Below are 17,816 nucleotides of genomic sequence, written 5' to 3'. Positions count from 1 at the left end.
GTTTCCATTTTATTGTCTCTTAAATCAAGGTGTACAAAAGGCATGCAAAAATAGCTTTGTTTGCATATATACTGTATAAAGTACATATTTACAATGTGACTGCTGCATGAGTGTGTGGCATGCTTCTAGTCAAAGCAACATACAGTGCTTAACAAATGAATTGGACCACTAAAATGATATTTTAGCTTTGTGTAATGCAGTAGGAACAAAAAGATATGCTTGATGCTAAAATAATTGTCATTGATGAATTTTCAAATGTACCCCCCTAAAATAAAAATAATAATAAAAGCACATTTTATTCTTGATTTGCTGGGGGAAAATGATTTTAGTGGTTGAATGGTATGATTGATTAAATTTGGATCGAATAAATTCTAAGTCCTGGTTCAAAATGGTCAAAACAAAAACCCTGGATGGTGGTCAAACAAATGTGTTAAGCGCTATACATGCAGTAATGTACAAAACGACACAACACAGACCTTCCACGTGGAATAATAGGACAGTCAAATACACAGCATCAAGCTCATATTCCTACACTTTTAGTTGACCCCACTTTCAATAAAGCACCCATTTATTTCTTTTCTCCTTTGAATGCACTGTTTTCGTACTTTGAATACATTAACTATGTACATAAGATGCTGCTGGGTACAAATGGTCAACAACATGCATTCCCTCAAGTATTACAAATTGTATCAAGGATGCACAGAAAAGCAAACATGCAGGTTATTTATTTAGCTCAGACCTGCAAAATACCGCAAAGGTTTTTAGAATAATGACACGCGCTTCTTCTTAATATATCCTGACTCAAGAGATTTACTGACAAATAAAAAAAATCAATAAAAAAATCATCACTTATGATACATCAGCGCCTCAGTAGTTTGTGACACATTTATTAGCTTGAACTATTTGCACAACAGCTGTTCAAAGCAAATAAGCAGCAAAGAGTAAAGCATCTTTTTTAAAGGGGGATTGCCGCTATGACTGTTGGCGGGCAGGTCTTTCATGTCAAAGTATGTAAATGAAGTCCATGTAAAGTGCAAGCAGTGTGATGAGCAGCTTGAATGTTTGGACAAAAGGGTTAACTAGACGCGCTAGCACATAAGTCAACACAAACAATAAAGTATTTACTTTGAATGTTTTGCATACAAAATAGGCTCGACCATTTCAAAAGAATTGTGAAGGCCCTTTGAGAAATCCCGTCATCGCTAAGATATAGCCACAACTGATACAATTTTCAGAATCGCACATTACGATAAGAGTTTGCCTTGATGCAATGTGAGCAGTATTTATGATTCTGCGAACTGAATAAATATGTAAACCACCTTCCAACATCCTTTCTATTCTAGCATCGCTCCCTCAGTATCTTTAACTGGAGGAGTGAAAAAAAGCGGAATCAACAGAATACAATTTCGAAAAAAAAAAAAAATCTCACTGCCAATTATCATATGTGATTTAGATGTGATCATTCAAAACAATATGGCCCACAAAAAAAGAGGACGAATTGGAATTCGGCGACATATGGGCTTCTGACCTCAAACATTCACTCCAGATGATTTCAATCCAAGCATTAAAATACAAAACGAGGTCCTCTGAATAAATGACCCGTTTTTGTGAAAGTCTCCACTTGAATCACAGCCTGATTATTTCATTCCAAATCAGTGGAGGTGTAAGATGGCAAAATCAATTCTTACGAAATCTGAAGTACGTAACAGGAATATTTATAATAAAATGACCTGTTGAGTTCAAATGAAGCTCTGTTTTCAAAAGCGGGTTGTCGTTACTTTTGCAAGAAAGCAATGAAGGCAATAAACCGTTGTGGAAACCTTTAGACATCTACATACAATAATAAAATAAGCCATCGTTGGTTAAAAATTAAAAATCCTATCGTCATTCCCTCAAAGACAATACAGCCAATCCAAAATATAAAGAAAAAAAATGAGTCAAACTGTAATCATAAAAAAAGGAATAGTGTCTCTCTCTGAAGCCAACAAGTGCAAATAAAAGCAAGTCTCGGTATAAAAAGCAAAATATAGAAGTTCCGTGCCTGCAAAGTGAAAAAAGAAAATTCAAGAGGAGGGTTCATCTTCGTGCAAGTCCTCCAGCTCTCCTTCCCTGGGTCCATCACCGGTGCTGCTCTTTCTGTAAGAAATAAGAATGACTGTTATCATCTAGGCATCTCCAGCTGGAACAAGGCAAGGATACACAAGGACGACATCTGGCACCATTAAATGGCAGCGGCGAGATGACAAAGAAAGTCAGAGGTGGGAAAGGGAGCAGCTTATTGGCCTCGAGAACGAGATGAGCAGAGGCTGGTGGTGCAGCGGATGTTGGAAAGATTACATTCACCGGTCACATCATTAGGTACACCTGCATCATTTAAACCTAATGAGGTCAAGGCAAAAGCAGTGGCAATATAGTTGTGTTTTTACCATTACAGAGAGGCTGACAGACTATTACATTTTAGTATTGATTATTCCCTCCATTGATCGAATAATCGGCTATTTTGCATGTAATTGCATGACACAACAATTTCCCCCATTTCATTCAGTTTACGATTTAACAGAAAAAAAAAAGTCTGAATTTGGATTTCAATTTAAAAAGTGAAAGAGACAATCAACACATCATTTCTATTTTTACAATCATTACGTCATTATGACTTTTTGTGATTGATCCCGTCATACGAGCAGGTATACCTCATGATGTGTGTGATGAGTGTATATGGCACGTGTTACCTGAGCGATGGGTGCAGTTTTAAAGATGGCCGGAAAGGCCAAGAATCCCTGCAGCAAAGTGGGAGAAAAGACCAAGAGGCATTTGTCAACCAAAAGCCTCAGAAGCTTAAAAAAAAAAAAAAAAAAAAAGACGGCGGGCGGCTGGTGGAGACGACCGAAAACAGGCTGACTGGCTCCCTTTGTTACTGATACTGCAGCTATAGTGGTGACTGAGCTGCTTGGCTTATAAATTGTTGTTTTTTTTTTTGCCCGCTCGTGTGCTTTCATTGGCGAGAAGGCTTTCCGAGAAAATGGTTAGTCTTTTAAAAAAAAAAAAAAAACACTTCAGAAAAGCTTCTCATTGTATCTGCAAGCGCTGAGAATAAATCCATGAAAAAATCCATGATTTTAAAACATAACATAAAAATGAATAATTCCTAATCAAATATATTTTTGAAAATTAGTATTCTGCACCTGTATGGTGCCATTATAGATGTCTGACACCAAGACACAAAGAAAACCTTACAAAAGCTGTAAAGCTTCCCCTGCATACAAATATAGGATGAATTATGGCGCTATGGTGACAAGACAAAGCAGCAGCTCGAGCTGCGGCTCAGCTCATCAAATGGAAAAGAATAGAAAGAGGAGACAGGAGGGAAGTAGCGGCGAGAGCCACGACCTTATCTAGTTGACAAACGTTGCTCACAAAAACCAGCTAATGTCCGGACTCACATGAGCAAACTGCCGGGTGCAGACATGGATCTCTCCTCTCTCCGACTGGGACACTCAAACGGATTACTGAAGGAACGTTTCCTCAACATGGCTTTCACCAAGATCTGGAATTCACAATAGCTTTTGGCTTGATGAATGTAGCATGTGTGTTTTGCAAATGGATAATCATCTTGTTATTTACCACAGCGGAGAGGCTGGGAACAAACTTGACTGAGTTCTTGATGTCTTCTTCAGTCACCTCCACCACAGAGCAGTGCTCCTCCTCCAAAGGCAGGGGGTCGCTACCACCCTGAATCACCCACTGATCCACCTAAACACACAAATCAAAGGCAAAGTGTGCAAATCTGTGTCCAATTTTGCTTTTTCTCCACATTACCTTGATCTCAGCGATGGTGATCCGAGTGTCTGGGTTCTTGTCCAACATTCGCAAGATCAAAGTCCGCAACTCTTCATTGATTTTTGGTCTGAAAGGACGCGTGAGAAAATGACACAATGCAGACAAAAGAAATAAACACGTCCATGATATTATACCGGTATTTGGAATTATTCATAATTCCATCCACTTTGTCTGTGTTCCAAACACAGCTACATCAGTTCTGAGAGGGTGTGCACAATTTTGCAACCTGATCATTTCATACAAAGTAACCAGAACTGTACAGATTGGGACAAGTTTTGGAATTATACCTTGGTACAAATAAGTGTCATTTGATCAGAGAGGTGTAAATAAAAGATCTGCTTTAAATTAAGCAGAGTTAAACTCACAAGTGACAATTAGCAGTCTCGTTTTAAATGCATACTCACAAGTTCAATGCACGCTTGACTGACCACTGACTTAAATGAGTGGGACTAAACGGATGGACATAATGACTCATGGATGGTACAAACGTTTACAGAAAAGCCATTTGCTTCACAGATAGCATTTGTAGAGTAGAATTTCTTCTCCGGCTTGTGCTAATCTCTCACATTCTGATTTGAATGGCTATTTTGGAAAGAAGCTATTGAAAGGACAATTGAAGTCTTTCAAACTTGACTGTGGCGGGAGTGACTGTGAAGTCCGTGGAAGCTTAGTAGACATTTTATCTTGAAAATCTTTTAATGATGAGCTCAATTATGTATTGTCAGACATATTTGAAAGCGGCACAATGACAGAATTATAATTCCTCGTCAAAGGATATTTGCATGGTGCTTATTTGCTGCTATGGCAAATCAATTGTGACAAATATGATGTCTCCTTTAATTACCTTATGTTGGTGGGGGAGAAGCCACTTTATCACTTTGCCCCCCCGTCTATCTCTCGCTTGCACGGAGCAGATGTGTGCATTGAATAAAAGAGAAAGCTTTGTGTATTACCAATCTGTTTGCCTTTTCACTGCTTGTTTTGATCACATTGCAGGTGACATTTAGTGCATGCTGGCACTGCACTGACGTGTTGCTGATGCAATGAGAAGCAAATGGTGAAGATAATGAGCCGAGCTGGGAACGGACTTGAGGTGGCTGGCTGGCTATATCTTTTTAATGGAGTGGCGCTGTGAACTTACATTTCAGGGAAATCCACAGGTTTGGTCCTTATCTTACTGTGCAAAGCCAATATGTACTCGTCGATAAATGGACACTGGGGAAAAACACATTCGATTATTCTGTTGCTAGATTACAGCAATGATTCTAAAAAGCACTTTTCAGCCGTAAATAATCGAAATCAAATGAATGAAAAACTGTTCAAACTCTGGGAGTAGCTTTGAACATATCGAAATGTGTGGAATTAACATTCAACTCGATAAAAATGATATATTTTCATTAAAGGAAGCAAATGTTCAAATGAAAACCAAACTTGCCTTTCCGAAGATGAAGCAGTACAGAGTGACTCCCATAGCCCAAACATCCAGCGCCTAAAAAAAAAAAAAAAAAAGTATGATGATAGAAAAACTCTGTAACAGATACGATATTGGATATGAGCACGTTAGCGTGGATCTAAACAGGAAAAAAAAACATAGCTAAAATTCAGGTATGGTTGATCACATGCCAGAAGCTATTTGGGAGTAACGCTCACAACGGCGCAGTGCGCCCTTTTTTTTTTTTTTAAATGCACCAATCTTTATCCATCCAACTCACTTTTCCACTGAAGCTTTTGCGTTTATCTGACAAGGTCTCCGGGGCCATGAATGCAGGAGTGCCAGCCGTGCTGGACAGCAAAGCATCTTTGCCCTCAAACTGGTTGCTCACTCCAAAATCTGCAATCTTCACATGGCCGTCGTCCCCCAGTAACAAATTAGAAGGCTTGATGTCTCGGTGTACAATTTTCTGGTAGTGCACTGAGGAGACGGGTATAATAGTTGAAACATCAGAAGAGGCAAAATTTCATGCTCGCTATCTAAAAATTCAAAAATGTATGCTTAATTTCTCTGGGTGGAATGTTTTCAAGCAATATGATCAATTTACGGCTCATCAAGAAGAAAATAAATCAAGTGCTTTCCTTCACAAACAAGAATGTATGAATACATTCAGATTGCCATCAACATTAGTCATCAACATTTTGATTCCAACATGTATCCATCCATATTGAGACTTTTGAAGTATTAAATGTCAAGTGGAGTTGTTAAAGGCAGGCTTTTCAATCAGTTTCTCTCGCTCACTCCAAAAAGCCTCGAGTGCCACGTGATGTCTTTCTAGGACTCTCTGCACACTTATCTTGAAGACTGCAATGGCGAGACAGCATTGATTTGTAATTAGTAGCACTGAAGAAAGCAATCTACTGCAGCAAACAAGGGAATGGCGTCTAAAAAAAAAAAAACATGCTTGAAGGGCTCAATGCTGATGACAAAGCCCAGAAAAAAAATAAAATAAATAAATAAATAATAAAATGTCATACTCGTGAGAGATACTTACAGTACTCAATACCAAGGATGACATCTCGGAAGTATAACCTTGCTTGCTCCTCTGATAACGGATTGTCTGTGGGTACTTCCATCACTGGCCTGTAAATATTTCACAGATTAAATAGCACTTGAAATTGAAAGATTACATGCCCAGACAATTGTGGGGAATAAACAAAGTCAAATTGGAATAATATTGTACTCCAAAGTCAAATTGCAAATCTTCTCAAGTGTGTGCACGCATGTTATGTTTAAGCACATTTCCCTCCCAGCCTTATGTAATAACAAGCCGTCGTCTCATTTCATTTGATCCCATTTTTAGCATTGTGGGGGAGGTAGCCCAAGCATGTTTTGCTGCTAATAAGCATCAACTTATTACAAATCCCTTTGAAGCCACAAAAAGCGCCAAGACCGGCACGGTGCCGGCCCGAAGCCCGGCGCCAGAACGCTCAGAAGGCTCAGGCTGAGGGCGGATGGATGGATGGATGGATGGATGGATGGATGGATGGATGGATGGATGGATGAAAGGAGGGAGGGAGGGAGGGAGCGACCAAATGAGGAAGAGCTTTCAAATATTAACACGATGCACTCACCCTTTGCGCATCAGCTCGAACACTGTCGGGGGGGGAAAAAAAAATAAAATAAGAGAGAGAATGGACAAGTAAATATCAGCATTCATGAATTGATGTTTGGCCACTGTGCAGCCAATTGATTGTATTGAAAGAGAGCATTCAATTATGCCACATTAAGCATGTGCAGTGCTAATGAGGCTTAGTTATAACTTATATGAACGCTCGTTACTAAAATAAGGCAGGAAGAAAAAAAAAAAAGAAAGGTGCAGATAGATACCCATGTGAAGGTTATCCTCCGAAGGATCATCCAGCACCTGTTACGGCAACAGAAACAATCATTGAATTATTTATTTATTTTTTTCCTCACGACAGCTGTTATTTTAAACCCAAGCGTTTCAACTATTTGACCTTTGCGGTCGACGCACATTAAAGCAGCTTACAGTTAGGCAGAGGAGCTTTCGTTTTCAAAATGTCATCGTCGTAATAGCTTGCCGATGCTCGGCTTGATAAACAGAGATGTCGTCGCCCTGTGTGGCCACTCGCTAAAACATTTTGATTTAGAAATGTATTTCACACATCAATGTTATTTTATACAGTTATGTGTGAATTTAAAAGAGTAACTTCAATTATAGGCAGATTTGTGATTGAAAAGAAAGTGTCCACTCTATGACTCACTATGAATGATATCCCTTGGTGTCTCAGCCGTCCGTGACAAATGGACACGTCGCATTGGTTGCTTTTAATCTGTTCTGCACAGCGTGGGCTTCAATATTCAAACGGAGAGAAATGCCGGATTGGAATGCAGTCTTATAGTCAAAGTGCTTTTGACACAAATTAGGGGCTAAAGGAATTTGGCAAAAGTCAATTGGAAAATGAAACACACTCCCAACTTGAAAGTGAATATGATTTACTTTGATCAAAACCTTCATGAGACCGATTGGGAGTGCCTGGATTACAAAACAACCAAAGCTGACCATCGGAAAATGAATGACACCCCCTCACTAAAAATGTGATCCAAGTGAAGGAGAATTTCTCCCCTGTCACGCGTTCAGCCTCCACAAACTTGATCACTTTTATTGAATCGTAAAACCACAACATGACGGTCGAGAGAGAGAAGGTGGGCAAACATTTTGGACGGAGGGTGGCTGGCTATTTTCAGAAGCTTCTAGGCTTCAAATTTCTCTGGAATAAAAAGTCCTAAACTCACCTCTACTAGTTTAACAATGTTGACATGATCGAGCTTTTTCAGGATAGCGATCTCTTGGTAGACCCTTTCTAGCGGTCCCAAGAATTTGGGCTGCTCTCCTTGAACTGCCTTCGGTCCTCTTGGAGGGGGACGACCTGCAGAATCCCAAACATTTTCAAATTGATCTCTAATCAATATATGACAGAATCAAAGAATAATGACGCTTGACATACTCAAGCAATTAAAAAGCTTCATGAAAATGATTGGACCTTTTCTACAAGGCTGTCTAATGAGTCAATTCAGTCTCAATGGGCCTTGACTTACGTGGAAAACCACACTGCTTCATTAACTTCTTCTTGGACACCACTTTCATGGCCTACAAAGCAAAAAAGGAAGCAAGATTTTCAAAAAAGGTGCGGTTATCCGTCGACCAAATGCTCTTCAATTTGCACGCCTGCCTTTGTGTCGCCATGTACACGTGATTAAATCGGTCAATGTGTAACTCAAGCTGCAGATAGAAAAGCTCAAATCAAATTTGAATTACCAAGAAATAGAATGTATCTTTATTCATCTGCTCCGCTCTTGATTCCTGTCAGTGTTATTTAGGATTATACTCAAATGTTAACAAATGAGACAAACTGCAATAATCTGTCCCAAGAGGCCGCCATCATTTCTGTCACAGGCAACAATCAATACTTCAAAAGATAAAAATGTGGATGTATTACGAAAAAAAAAAAATGCACTTCTAAGAGTGATGGCAATGTGCGCTTCTTTTTGGTTCGACATGTCCGTGGATGATTGAATGCTGCACAATGCATCTTTTTTTTTTTTTTCTTCAGCATTAGACTCATGGGTAGGTGTTCAGGTTTGATGGTGGCCGTAAAAAGCACAAGCGGGTATGCAATGTCTGTGTAATTGCGCCACATGAAGGAAAGAAAACCTCAAAGAGTGTGTTAGAAATATGTTTTGGAGAGGAAAAATTGTACATACTGTATGTAGAATAACTGCGGTGAATATTAAAAAAAGAACATTTCTCATTATGGCCGAAAATGTTCAAACATCTGCTTGATGCATTTTGTCAATAAATATGTGCATATACTGCAAGCGGCACTAAAAGTGACGGAAAAGTCACCGAAATGGAAGACAAGGAACAAAAAAAATCAATCAATGGCACAGGGGAAATTGCTAGAGCTCTTTTTTTTTTAATCTACACAACAGAGGCAGAAGAAGAGACGAGTTTTCAACAGAGTAAATACGTTTGCTGACTTACATAATGTTTGTCATCATCCTCGTTGTATGCCAGTTTCACCACACCATAGGAACCCTGCAAAACCAAAAAAAAAAATCAAAAACACTGGCAAATAATCCTTATATTTCATCAGAGTGCAAAACTATTTACCAAATTTACCTTTCCAATTTCACTCTTCAACTTATACTGGTTCAACTGGATACAATCCTGTGAGGGAGGGGCAGAAATTAGGAGAAAAGAAATCATGACCAATGGCCTTAAAAAAACACAGCAGCAAGATGTTAGTGTAAATTTGTGACGCAGCGTAGCAAATGTTCCAGTCAATACTTTACTGCCTTTACTTTCTACAAGTCCATTAGAGTGCTCCTGCTTAGAAAGGCTGCTTTGCACTTCCATAGCAACCACCGCCACTACAAATCAGTGTCAGACAGCCAGCCACGAGAGGAGAGCAAACGACCGCCCGGTCAGAGGCTTTGGATCGCATAGGGAACACACACACACACCAAAGTCAGTAAGTGCTCAAATTGTAGGATCAGGAGATGGATCCATAGTGAAAATGGATGGAGCACATCTCTGATGAGAGTTGGTAGGTGGTGGCTGCAGCGGCGGCGGCTTGAGCCAAAGCATCGCCTGAGGCTCGTGTTCCCAGGTTGAGAACATTTTGTTGATGGTGCAAAACAGACAAGAATAGCATGACAAAAAAAAATACAAAATACAACAGCGGCTCATATTACAAGGCCACCAGGTTTAGTGTTGCTGGAAAAAAAAGAATACTATTATGAAGCAGGTTATATAATGTGTGTTGCTTGCGGGGCTAAAAAAAATAAAAGAAATCACAGCTGGGACTAGGAGTTTGTGTTGGAGGTTGCTGACTGCAGTGATGCTGTAAGGGAGTGTGGGCAGGGTTGAGAACAAAGAAGAGCTTGGTCTGGTCAAGCACATGAAGAGGCCAAAATCTGGCTTGCATTCATTCGGACACATTGGGGAAAGTTTGAAAACACAACACCGGTGGTTCTGTTTGATAAGGCCTTTCATATTTATTTATCTATTAATTTAATTTAATTTAATTTTGATTTACTTTTATTTATTTATTATAAAAATATGTCAGAATTAGACTGCATTGAGTCAAGTACCAAAAGAAAAACTTTGATCCTCACCTGAGAGTCGGATATGGACACGCGTTTGGACTCCACCGTGGGTCTTCGAGCCACCCGGGGGGAGATATGTGTGTAACCCCCTCCAGAGGAGAGGTAAGTACCTCTCTCCTGCAGAGACAACTTCCTCCCGCTCAACTGAGGACGTGAAGCTTGAGTCCTTTTGGGCTGATCCCTATCCAGCTGAGCGCATCCATTTCTCACAGAACCACCCACATCTTCCGTGGACATGGCAGCCAGGATGTCCGTGAGACTGCTGCTCTTTCCTTCAGAACTGGACTCCAGCTTTTGGATGCCAGACTCGCTGCTCGTCGCCATGGCGGGAGAAGAGGTGGGCTCGATGCTGGCGGCAATTGAAATGTTCGGCCTCCACCAGCATCAATGAAAAGTGGTGCAGCTGGCGTTTGCGAGAGCTGGAAACAAAAACAAAAAAAGAAGAAAAAGGCATTGTCACATTTCTTACAAGGCATTCTAGTCAACATTGTTTTCTAAAAAATAAGAAGTGGTGTGTTCCTCTCATGGACGTCTCATGGAGTTTTTAAATGCAATAGTTCACAAACAACATACAAATATCTTCCAGTAATGCAAACAAGAAAAAATGCAGAAATTGATCATGAAGACGAAAGCAAAGCCGTGAAAGCCACAGTCCAATATCAAATGCTTTCAATAGCGACCATCTTTGCACATGTTTAGCTACCGCAATAACGGTAAAAGCTTCAGAGTGGCTTGTTGGACAAATGACTCCATTAGTGAAGCACTTTCACTCATTCCTGGCTTTTATCAGTCCGTGCCAGCATTCGATTGCATACTCATGGCAAACAATATCCCAGGCCATAACAAAAGAAAAAAAAAACATACCATAATAATGCAGAGAGGAAATCGTCAAGGAGGGCTTCATCAACACTTACAGTATATTGGCTTTCTTTTACTTCTTTACAAACACAGATGAAAAGGTTTTCTGTCGCAAGCATTCGACCTTGCAAGCCAACGCAGGTTTATTCAAGTTCACTTTTATGAACAGTCTATCTTTATTTCACAGCGGGAAATGGTATGAGCAGAGGCCTTGGGTACACGTTGGAAATGTACACTCGCCGGACACTCCATTAGGTACACCCAAATGCTTCAACAGGATCCAATTAAAAAGGTGCTTTAAACAGTGAGAAAATAAATTTCGGCGTTCATATTGAACTTGTACTTTCAGCTAACATACGCTACATTTTGTACATTTTCAGTATACAAAGACATTAGATGCCGATTGTGCTAAATTACAAACACTGCTTGAAATGAAATCCCTGCTGCGTGCAAAACTAGAGCTTTTTACAAACTTTTTTCCTTGGTGTGTCGCCAATGTCCCCAATCCTCAGGGGTTAGCAAGGCTCCATTTTGCTTCACCCGTCACATTTCATATTGCTCAAACAGTGGCTGTGTCACATAAATCACTGAGCAAAAAAAAAAAAAAAAAAAAGGGGGAAGGATATGGATGCCATTGCATAGCACATTGGGGACATCAACTGGCTTCTTCTGATGGAACAGTTTGCATTTAAACAGCTTTTGTGTTTTTTCTTTAGGAGGGGGGGATTAAATGTCCCCCACCATGTCCTCAGATATTGTGCTAGAAAACAGTTGGGAGTGATTATGTCTTATCATCTTTGAGATTTTAACGTGAGATTTTCTTTCTACAAGCTCAGAACACAACGTCTCCAAGGCCTCTGTGCAAACTGAGGCTGCATACAAATCACCCATCAACTATGCTAATGGAAAAATGAAAAATGGATTGAAATCAAGTCAGACAAAAAAATCTATTTGTACCGGCTGTGACCGAATTTTAGACCGCCTCATCAGTGCACCACATTGGTAGAATTAAAAAAAAAATGAGCAATGCTAAATAGTCTATGGCACCATCATAGAAAATGAATAAATAAATAAAATAGACTTATTACATGCCCCTCCATCTACAGAAGAAGCATGAAAATGATACCTGCAGTGTTTTCACTCGACATGTATTCATCTGACACAGACTAATCCCTGGAACTCCTTAAATTAATCCACAGGATTAGCAAGCAATTGTAGCAGACACAACTCTGTAAATCTATTAAACACCTCAGTGAGAGACGAAGACACATCATATACTGTAACATGACACAAAGGGTCTTCATCGTTTAGGAATAAATCTACCTTAGTGGAAATTAACTGAACGATGGCTGTGTGTAGGATTACACAGGATATATAACAGTCCTATTATTTCTCCTCCGCTCACACCAATTGAGAGTCCAGCTTCCAACATGGTTGACCTTCCTTGGAATCCTTGATGTGGTGGTGCACTAACAAGGACAGAGCAGAGCCAGAACCCCCTCCAGCTTTTCACCAAGAGAGCTTTGTATCTTTCTCGACATAATACCGGCAGTTCAAAAAAACACTTGTGAGATCCTCTGGTTGATCATCTATTTATACAAGGTTGCATCAGTGAGCTTTGAGGAGCTAAAGTAATCACACACAGCCCTAAGAGAGAAGCGCTCAATATCACTGGAAGTCTATCGTGATGAGACGAGAACCCGCGTGGGGATTATGATGTTGCTAGCGGAAATGAGAAAGGAGCCTTCCCCTCAGTGTGTAACTCGGTGCCCTCTAAATCCCTCAGAACATCCTACTGATCCCTGGCTCCTCTCCTCAATAAAAATCTCCTTCCAACCTGTGACCTGATGGCCAGCACATAGTTGAACCGGCTCAGTTATCTGTTAAATATAAGACATTTATTTACATACTGCCTGAAAAATGAAAATTGATCTGCAGTAGGTGGAGCAAGTTGAGGGGGGGGGGGGGGGGTCATCATATGATTCATCAGTGAGCAAATACAGGCGGCCAAGCACTAATCTGTGGTCAAATATTGGATTTTCAAATGTTAGCTTTCGGGTGAGATAACAGATCGTTATTCGGGGGAGGAATCATTCACGTTGATGAAAACTCTGAAAACATTAAAGATGGTACTTGAAATTATTTTATATTTGTGGATGATGGTTGTTTGGGTAATACGGGCAACACCGCACATTTCTATTTCTCATAATGTGCACTTTGACACAGTTAGTTTTGGAACAGAAGAACCAATCCAAAAACTTGGTAGAGCTGAACTGTCTGAAAGAACTTTTTACAATTCCACTCAGCCATTTTGCCAAATCTCGAACTGAGAACTCAAAAACAACACCATCAGCGGTGTCAAGTTGTACTTGTTGAGTCCCATTTGAAGATGTGCTCATCATTTCCTTTCTGTAAAGTGAAGACGGACAATGTCAAAAAAGGAAGAACACGTCAAATAGGAGCAGTGTCATCTTTTTGTAAAGCAAGCAACGAAAGGCTTATAAAAACATTCATGTGACTGATTATGTGATGATATCACCATTTTTTTTTTTACCTTCTCTGTTTTTCTTCCATTTTAGATTTGTTACCGAGTAACATCAAGAGCTTTCATACAACACACGTATTTGAGACAAAGATTCATCCCGGCAAGTAATAAGAATTTCATGCTACCGAAATCAATAGTGCTATCAATTTACCAGCGTGGTACAACCTACTCTGAGAAATGTGGAGAGGCGCCAAGCTTGGTCGATTCCCCTGATTGGATTTATGAGCTAAGGTCAAAAATTGGATGGATTTCCACAAAAGGAGAGTGATGATGCTGGTGCACAATCAGCTTTACTTTCAGAAGGAGAAGTTTCAGAGTTCAAAAAGTGTTCACACCATCTGGCAATGTCATTTATCTTTAAGAAAAATGGATTCATCAAGTGTGAAATTACAACATGAGCTGTTTTGTATTACCCCCCCCCCCCCCCATTGTTATGTATAAATTGAGTTAATTTGCATACTTCCACACAGATGCCCCATCATACAAGCCAAAACAAATTTCAGCAAAAAAAGAAAAAAAAAAGAAACTTTGAAACAAAGAACAGCAGCTGTGTATGCTGCAAGAGCATCAATCAATAACTAATCTCAACAACCCAAGATATAAAAATGCGCTTCAAATTGGTCAAAAAGAACCTTACTGAAATTCAAATCCATGAAGGCGTCATACCCCTCCCTCAACTACCGAAAGAAAATGAAAGCCCCTTTTCAAACTTCAATGACATCATTTGTGGATGACCCATCAAGCAAGCAACTCATAAAAAAATATGAAAGGATAGAAGTTCCCCATCTAGCAGCTAATGAGAACCAAAGTGTAAATGGGGTGAAACGCAAACTAGCATTTAGCTGCAGTTAACAAGAAAGATCTAAGAGTCCCTGCTGGTCATGCTTTGAATAATGAAGGCTAACATGTAGATGAGACCCACTAATGAGCCTTGTAAATGTCTCCGTGTATCCACACGCGACAACATTGTCGCCTACTTTGTAACATAATTGTGTTGATCATGTTGCGTGTGCTGAATCCAACCGAGGTTGGGCTATTTATTCAAATTGCCATCAGAAGTACTTTTCATTTACATTCTGCTGTGAGAGTCCAGGCTGATAAATTTCATTTATGACAAGCATTGCTCAAAACATCTTGGGGAATCAACGAATAATTAATGAAGCTGTGTGTGAGATCCTGGAGGATTACTGCACTGACCTGGTGTTTTTTCCAAATAATCTTTGGGACACTACAGATCATAAATTTTTTGTAATTTTTTTTTTATTTTCATAACGATTGTCAGTAGGGTCACGAGTGTCAGATCTTAGCTTTGAGTTACACTGGACCGGTTTACAGGAGGGCTATCATTATCGAATATTTTTATTTATTCATTTTATCTGTTTTATTTTATTTATTTTATTTATTATTTTTTTGTATTTATTTTTTATTTAATTTAATATTTTTACAATCTGTTATTCCATCAATTAATCAGATCGAAATTGATTGCATTAAAGTGCATTATGCTCTACCAAGGAAAGCACTAGATGGAAATCAGCATTACTTATTCATGATCAACCCAAAATTGAAAACATTTGCAATAAAAGAATCAAGTAAGCAACAGGACATGACTTTTTTTTTTTTTTTTTTTGCCATCGAACAGAGATGCTAGTGTGACTCACACAACAGACGTACTTTATTTTACGACATGAATCAAAATGTGACTTGGATTAAGGACATAAAACACAAAGTGCAGAAAAACACACAGTCACGTGTGCATGTGCACTAATTTCTGCCCGCTCGCCTTCATCGAGTAATTTCCCAGTGGAGTCGTGAGATGATGAAATTTTGACATGGCCTCTTTTTCAGTAGCTGCCTTGCACTTGTGCAAAATCACAGCTGGTCATTTGACTCAAGAGAAAATAAAATGTACACAAATAAGATGCAAAGTTGTCAAGTCAATAGGTGAGCCGCTATTTTTGTTAGCAACCATGCGGACGCAATATGGCTGGCATCTTTTTGCTTCTTATTGTACAACGTTTAGTCAACATTGTGTAGATATTTATGGCCACAAATATAATGAACACTCGAAAGGAAAGCGAAGCTGCTCAGCAACGTTGTTGCTAAACACCCTCAGGCTCATTCGAATACTGGAACACGCAATTAATAATAATTATCACTGGGTAGGGTGGACATCCTGATTTGTGGTCCTGTTCACAGTAAACCATCAAAGTCTGCTGAATGACGAATAAGCAACTGTTGCACTCCACTCCAGGCAAACATTGTTTTGATTCAACATCAAGTTGCTCCAAAATGATCCCAAAGGTATTTCTGGATTGTTTTTTTTAGTCCCATAGCTGATTGTGTGATGATTGTCTTTTGAGAGACTTCATTTAGCTTACTGCAGTAACACAAGTGGAAGGAAATGCCCTATCACCCACTTGTAATCATGTCTTTTCCAATTCCTGCTGTGAAGAGAAAGGCTTGTGACAAGAAATAACTTCAAGTAAAACAGCAGATGGAATGTTGTTGTTTTTTTTTAGTGAGCATAGGGGCACCCTGACATGTTTTGAAAGCACAGAGAAACTTGTGCTGAATAAATCGGATGTCTTTACTCGACTAGACTTTTGCAGGAGAATGCAAAGTACCAAGGAGATGAGCCAGGAATAAAATCCACATTCCGAAGAACGTTCGATAAAGATTGAGATTTGATGAGTTGTGCTTTTTCTTTTTTTTAATACTTGATGAGTTGGCTCACCTCAACATAAACTGAGTACAAGAGTACAAATCCAGCCAAGGATGATGAAATAATTTTCAAGCCATGGTTCATAAAAAAAAAAGCAGTTGCTCAAAGTGGGGAAAGCATAAACTCAACGCTAATGAGTTGGAACAGATAAACAGCATTTCTATTAAGGAGTGTATCTTTGAGTTACGAGCACCATCACTGAAGCAGTCAAACTCGCAAGTCAACACATCAGTACGTGTCTTGTCTCAAGAAGGATTGCGAAGCGCAGCTGTCATGTCACCATCCACTTCCCCATATTTTGGCCCGGACAACACCACCAAACAAAGGAAATTCAAAAGTTTCACTCACCCAAAGCGTCTTGCGTTGTCACGAACCCAAAAAGGGTGGGGGGGGTCCGGTCAGAGACGTGTCCGATCTCTAGGCGCGCACAAACGGAACACAACAACGCACGTCCTTCTTGGCTAGATGCGAATCAGAACCTCCGGCTGCAAACCTGCGACGCGTGCCATGTTTTGACGCCCTTCTCGTTTCTTCCGGTGACACAACGAGCCCACGCCGAACCTTCCCTCCTCCCACTGCGTTCGGATTCTGCAGCAAGCGAGCCGCCGGCTGCGGCTGCGGCCGCTCCTGCACGCTGTACGCTGCAAGTCGCACGCGTAAAAGCACTCCGCTTTGTCTCACCGTCTGCTGCACAGTGCATACGGGAAAGCATAACTTTAGTTCTTCACCATGACTTAAATCCACGGGTCCTATCATCCGCCAGGTTACCTGCAGCGTCACGAACATGCGCGTGCGCCATTGTGTCATATTTACAAAATACGCACGGAACTGCGCTTTCCCTTTTATGCTGTATTTACATAACATCTCATGTATTTCCCATGATATTTTGTTTTATTTTTTTATTTTTTTTGCATTTATGTTGAAAAATGTGGAGATAGCGCCCCTGTTGGGCATAAGTAGCACAAATTAACACGCCTGGAGGATTGGACCGGCTGAGCAAGTCATTTAGTGGCCGGGAGGGAGCCTGGGGCATGAAAAACAACATAAAGCACATTTAATTGTATTTATCCTGTTCAACCGTTGTGATTTATTTGCAACTATGTTACAGACACCTAGAGAAGTTAAGTCAATACATGTTTTCCAATGGAATACATTCATTTGAATTGAATATTAATTTCATTAGTTTTTTTCTAATTACAATATGGTTGCAAGTGTTGCAAATCAAT

At 39.9% G+C, this 17,816-nt stretch overlaps 1 protein-coding gene across 4 annotated transcripts; it reads right to left on the bottom strand.

The window, feature by feature from the left end:
• camkk1a (calcium/calmodulin-dependent protein kinase kinase 1, alpha a) lies at nucleotides 1-17,337 on the bottom strand. 4 transcript variants are annotated; one of them, XM_085936082.1, is made up of 17 exons: nucleotides 16,939-17,337; nucleotides 10,475-10,884; nucleotides 9,468-9,524; nucleotides 9,339-9,392; nucleotides 8,393-8,444; nucleotides 8,090-8,223; nucleotides 7,160-7,196; nucleotides 6,904-6,925; nucleotides 6,324-6,412; nucleotides 5,550-5,749; nucleotides 5,273-5,326; nucleotides 4,979-5,052; nucleotides 3,817-3,904; nucleotides 3,622-3,750; nucleotides 3,441-3,544; nucleotides 2,730-2,777; nucleotides 1-2,136 (listed from the first exon to the last, which is right to left on the bottom strand). In XM_085936082.1, the coding sequence occupies exons 2-17, from the start codon at nucleotides 10,787-10,789 to the stop codon at nucleotides 2,064-2,066; spliced, it is 1,530 nt and encodes a 509-aa protein (XP_085792208.1). In that variant the 5' UTR covers nucleotides 10,790-10,884; nucleotides 16,939-17,337; the 3' UTR covers nucleotides 1-2,063. The 4 variants fall into 4 exon arrangements, with proteins under 4 accessions (XP_085792208.1, XP_085792209.1, XP_085792210.1 ...); XM_085936083.1 differs by having other exon boundaries at nucleotides 9,477-9,524; XM_085936084.1 differs by lacking the exon at nucleotides 2,730-2,777.
• Nucleotides 17,338-17,816: the final 479 nt, after the last annotated feature.

This window comes from Syngnathus leptorhynchus, chromosome 17 (assembly GCF_054491065.1).
Source record: "Syngnathus leptorhynchus isolate UIUO chromosome 17, UIUO_Slep, whole genome shotgun sequence".
Taxonomy (NCBI): domain Eukaryota; kingdom Metazoa; phylum Chordata; class Actinopteri; order Syngnathiformes; family Syngnathidae; genus Syngnathus; species Syngnathus leptorhynchus.
This window is presented reverse-complemented; position numbering and strand designations above follow the sequence as displayed.

Excerpts from the sequence above, each read along its gene's own strand:
- camkk1a (XM_085936082.1), bottom strand. The coding sequence starts at position 10,789 with ATGGCGACGAGCAGCGAGTCTGGCATCCAAAAGCTGGAGTCCAGTTCT. Across the intron at positions 5,750-6,323 it reads CATCCTTGGTATTGAGTACT|TGCACTACCAGAAAATTGTA; the intron begins GTAAGTATCTCT and ends CCGTCTCCTCAG. Across the intron at positions 2,778-3,440 it reads GCACCCGGCAGTTTGCTCAT|GGATTCTTGGCCTTTCCGGC; the intron begins GTGAGTCCGGAC and ends ACTTTGCTGCAG.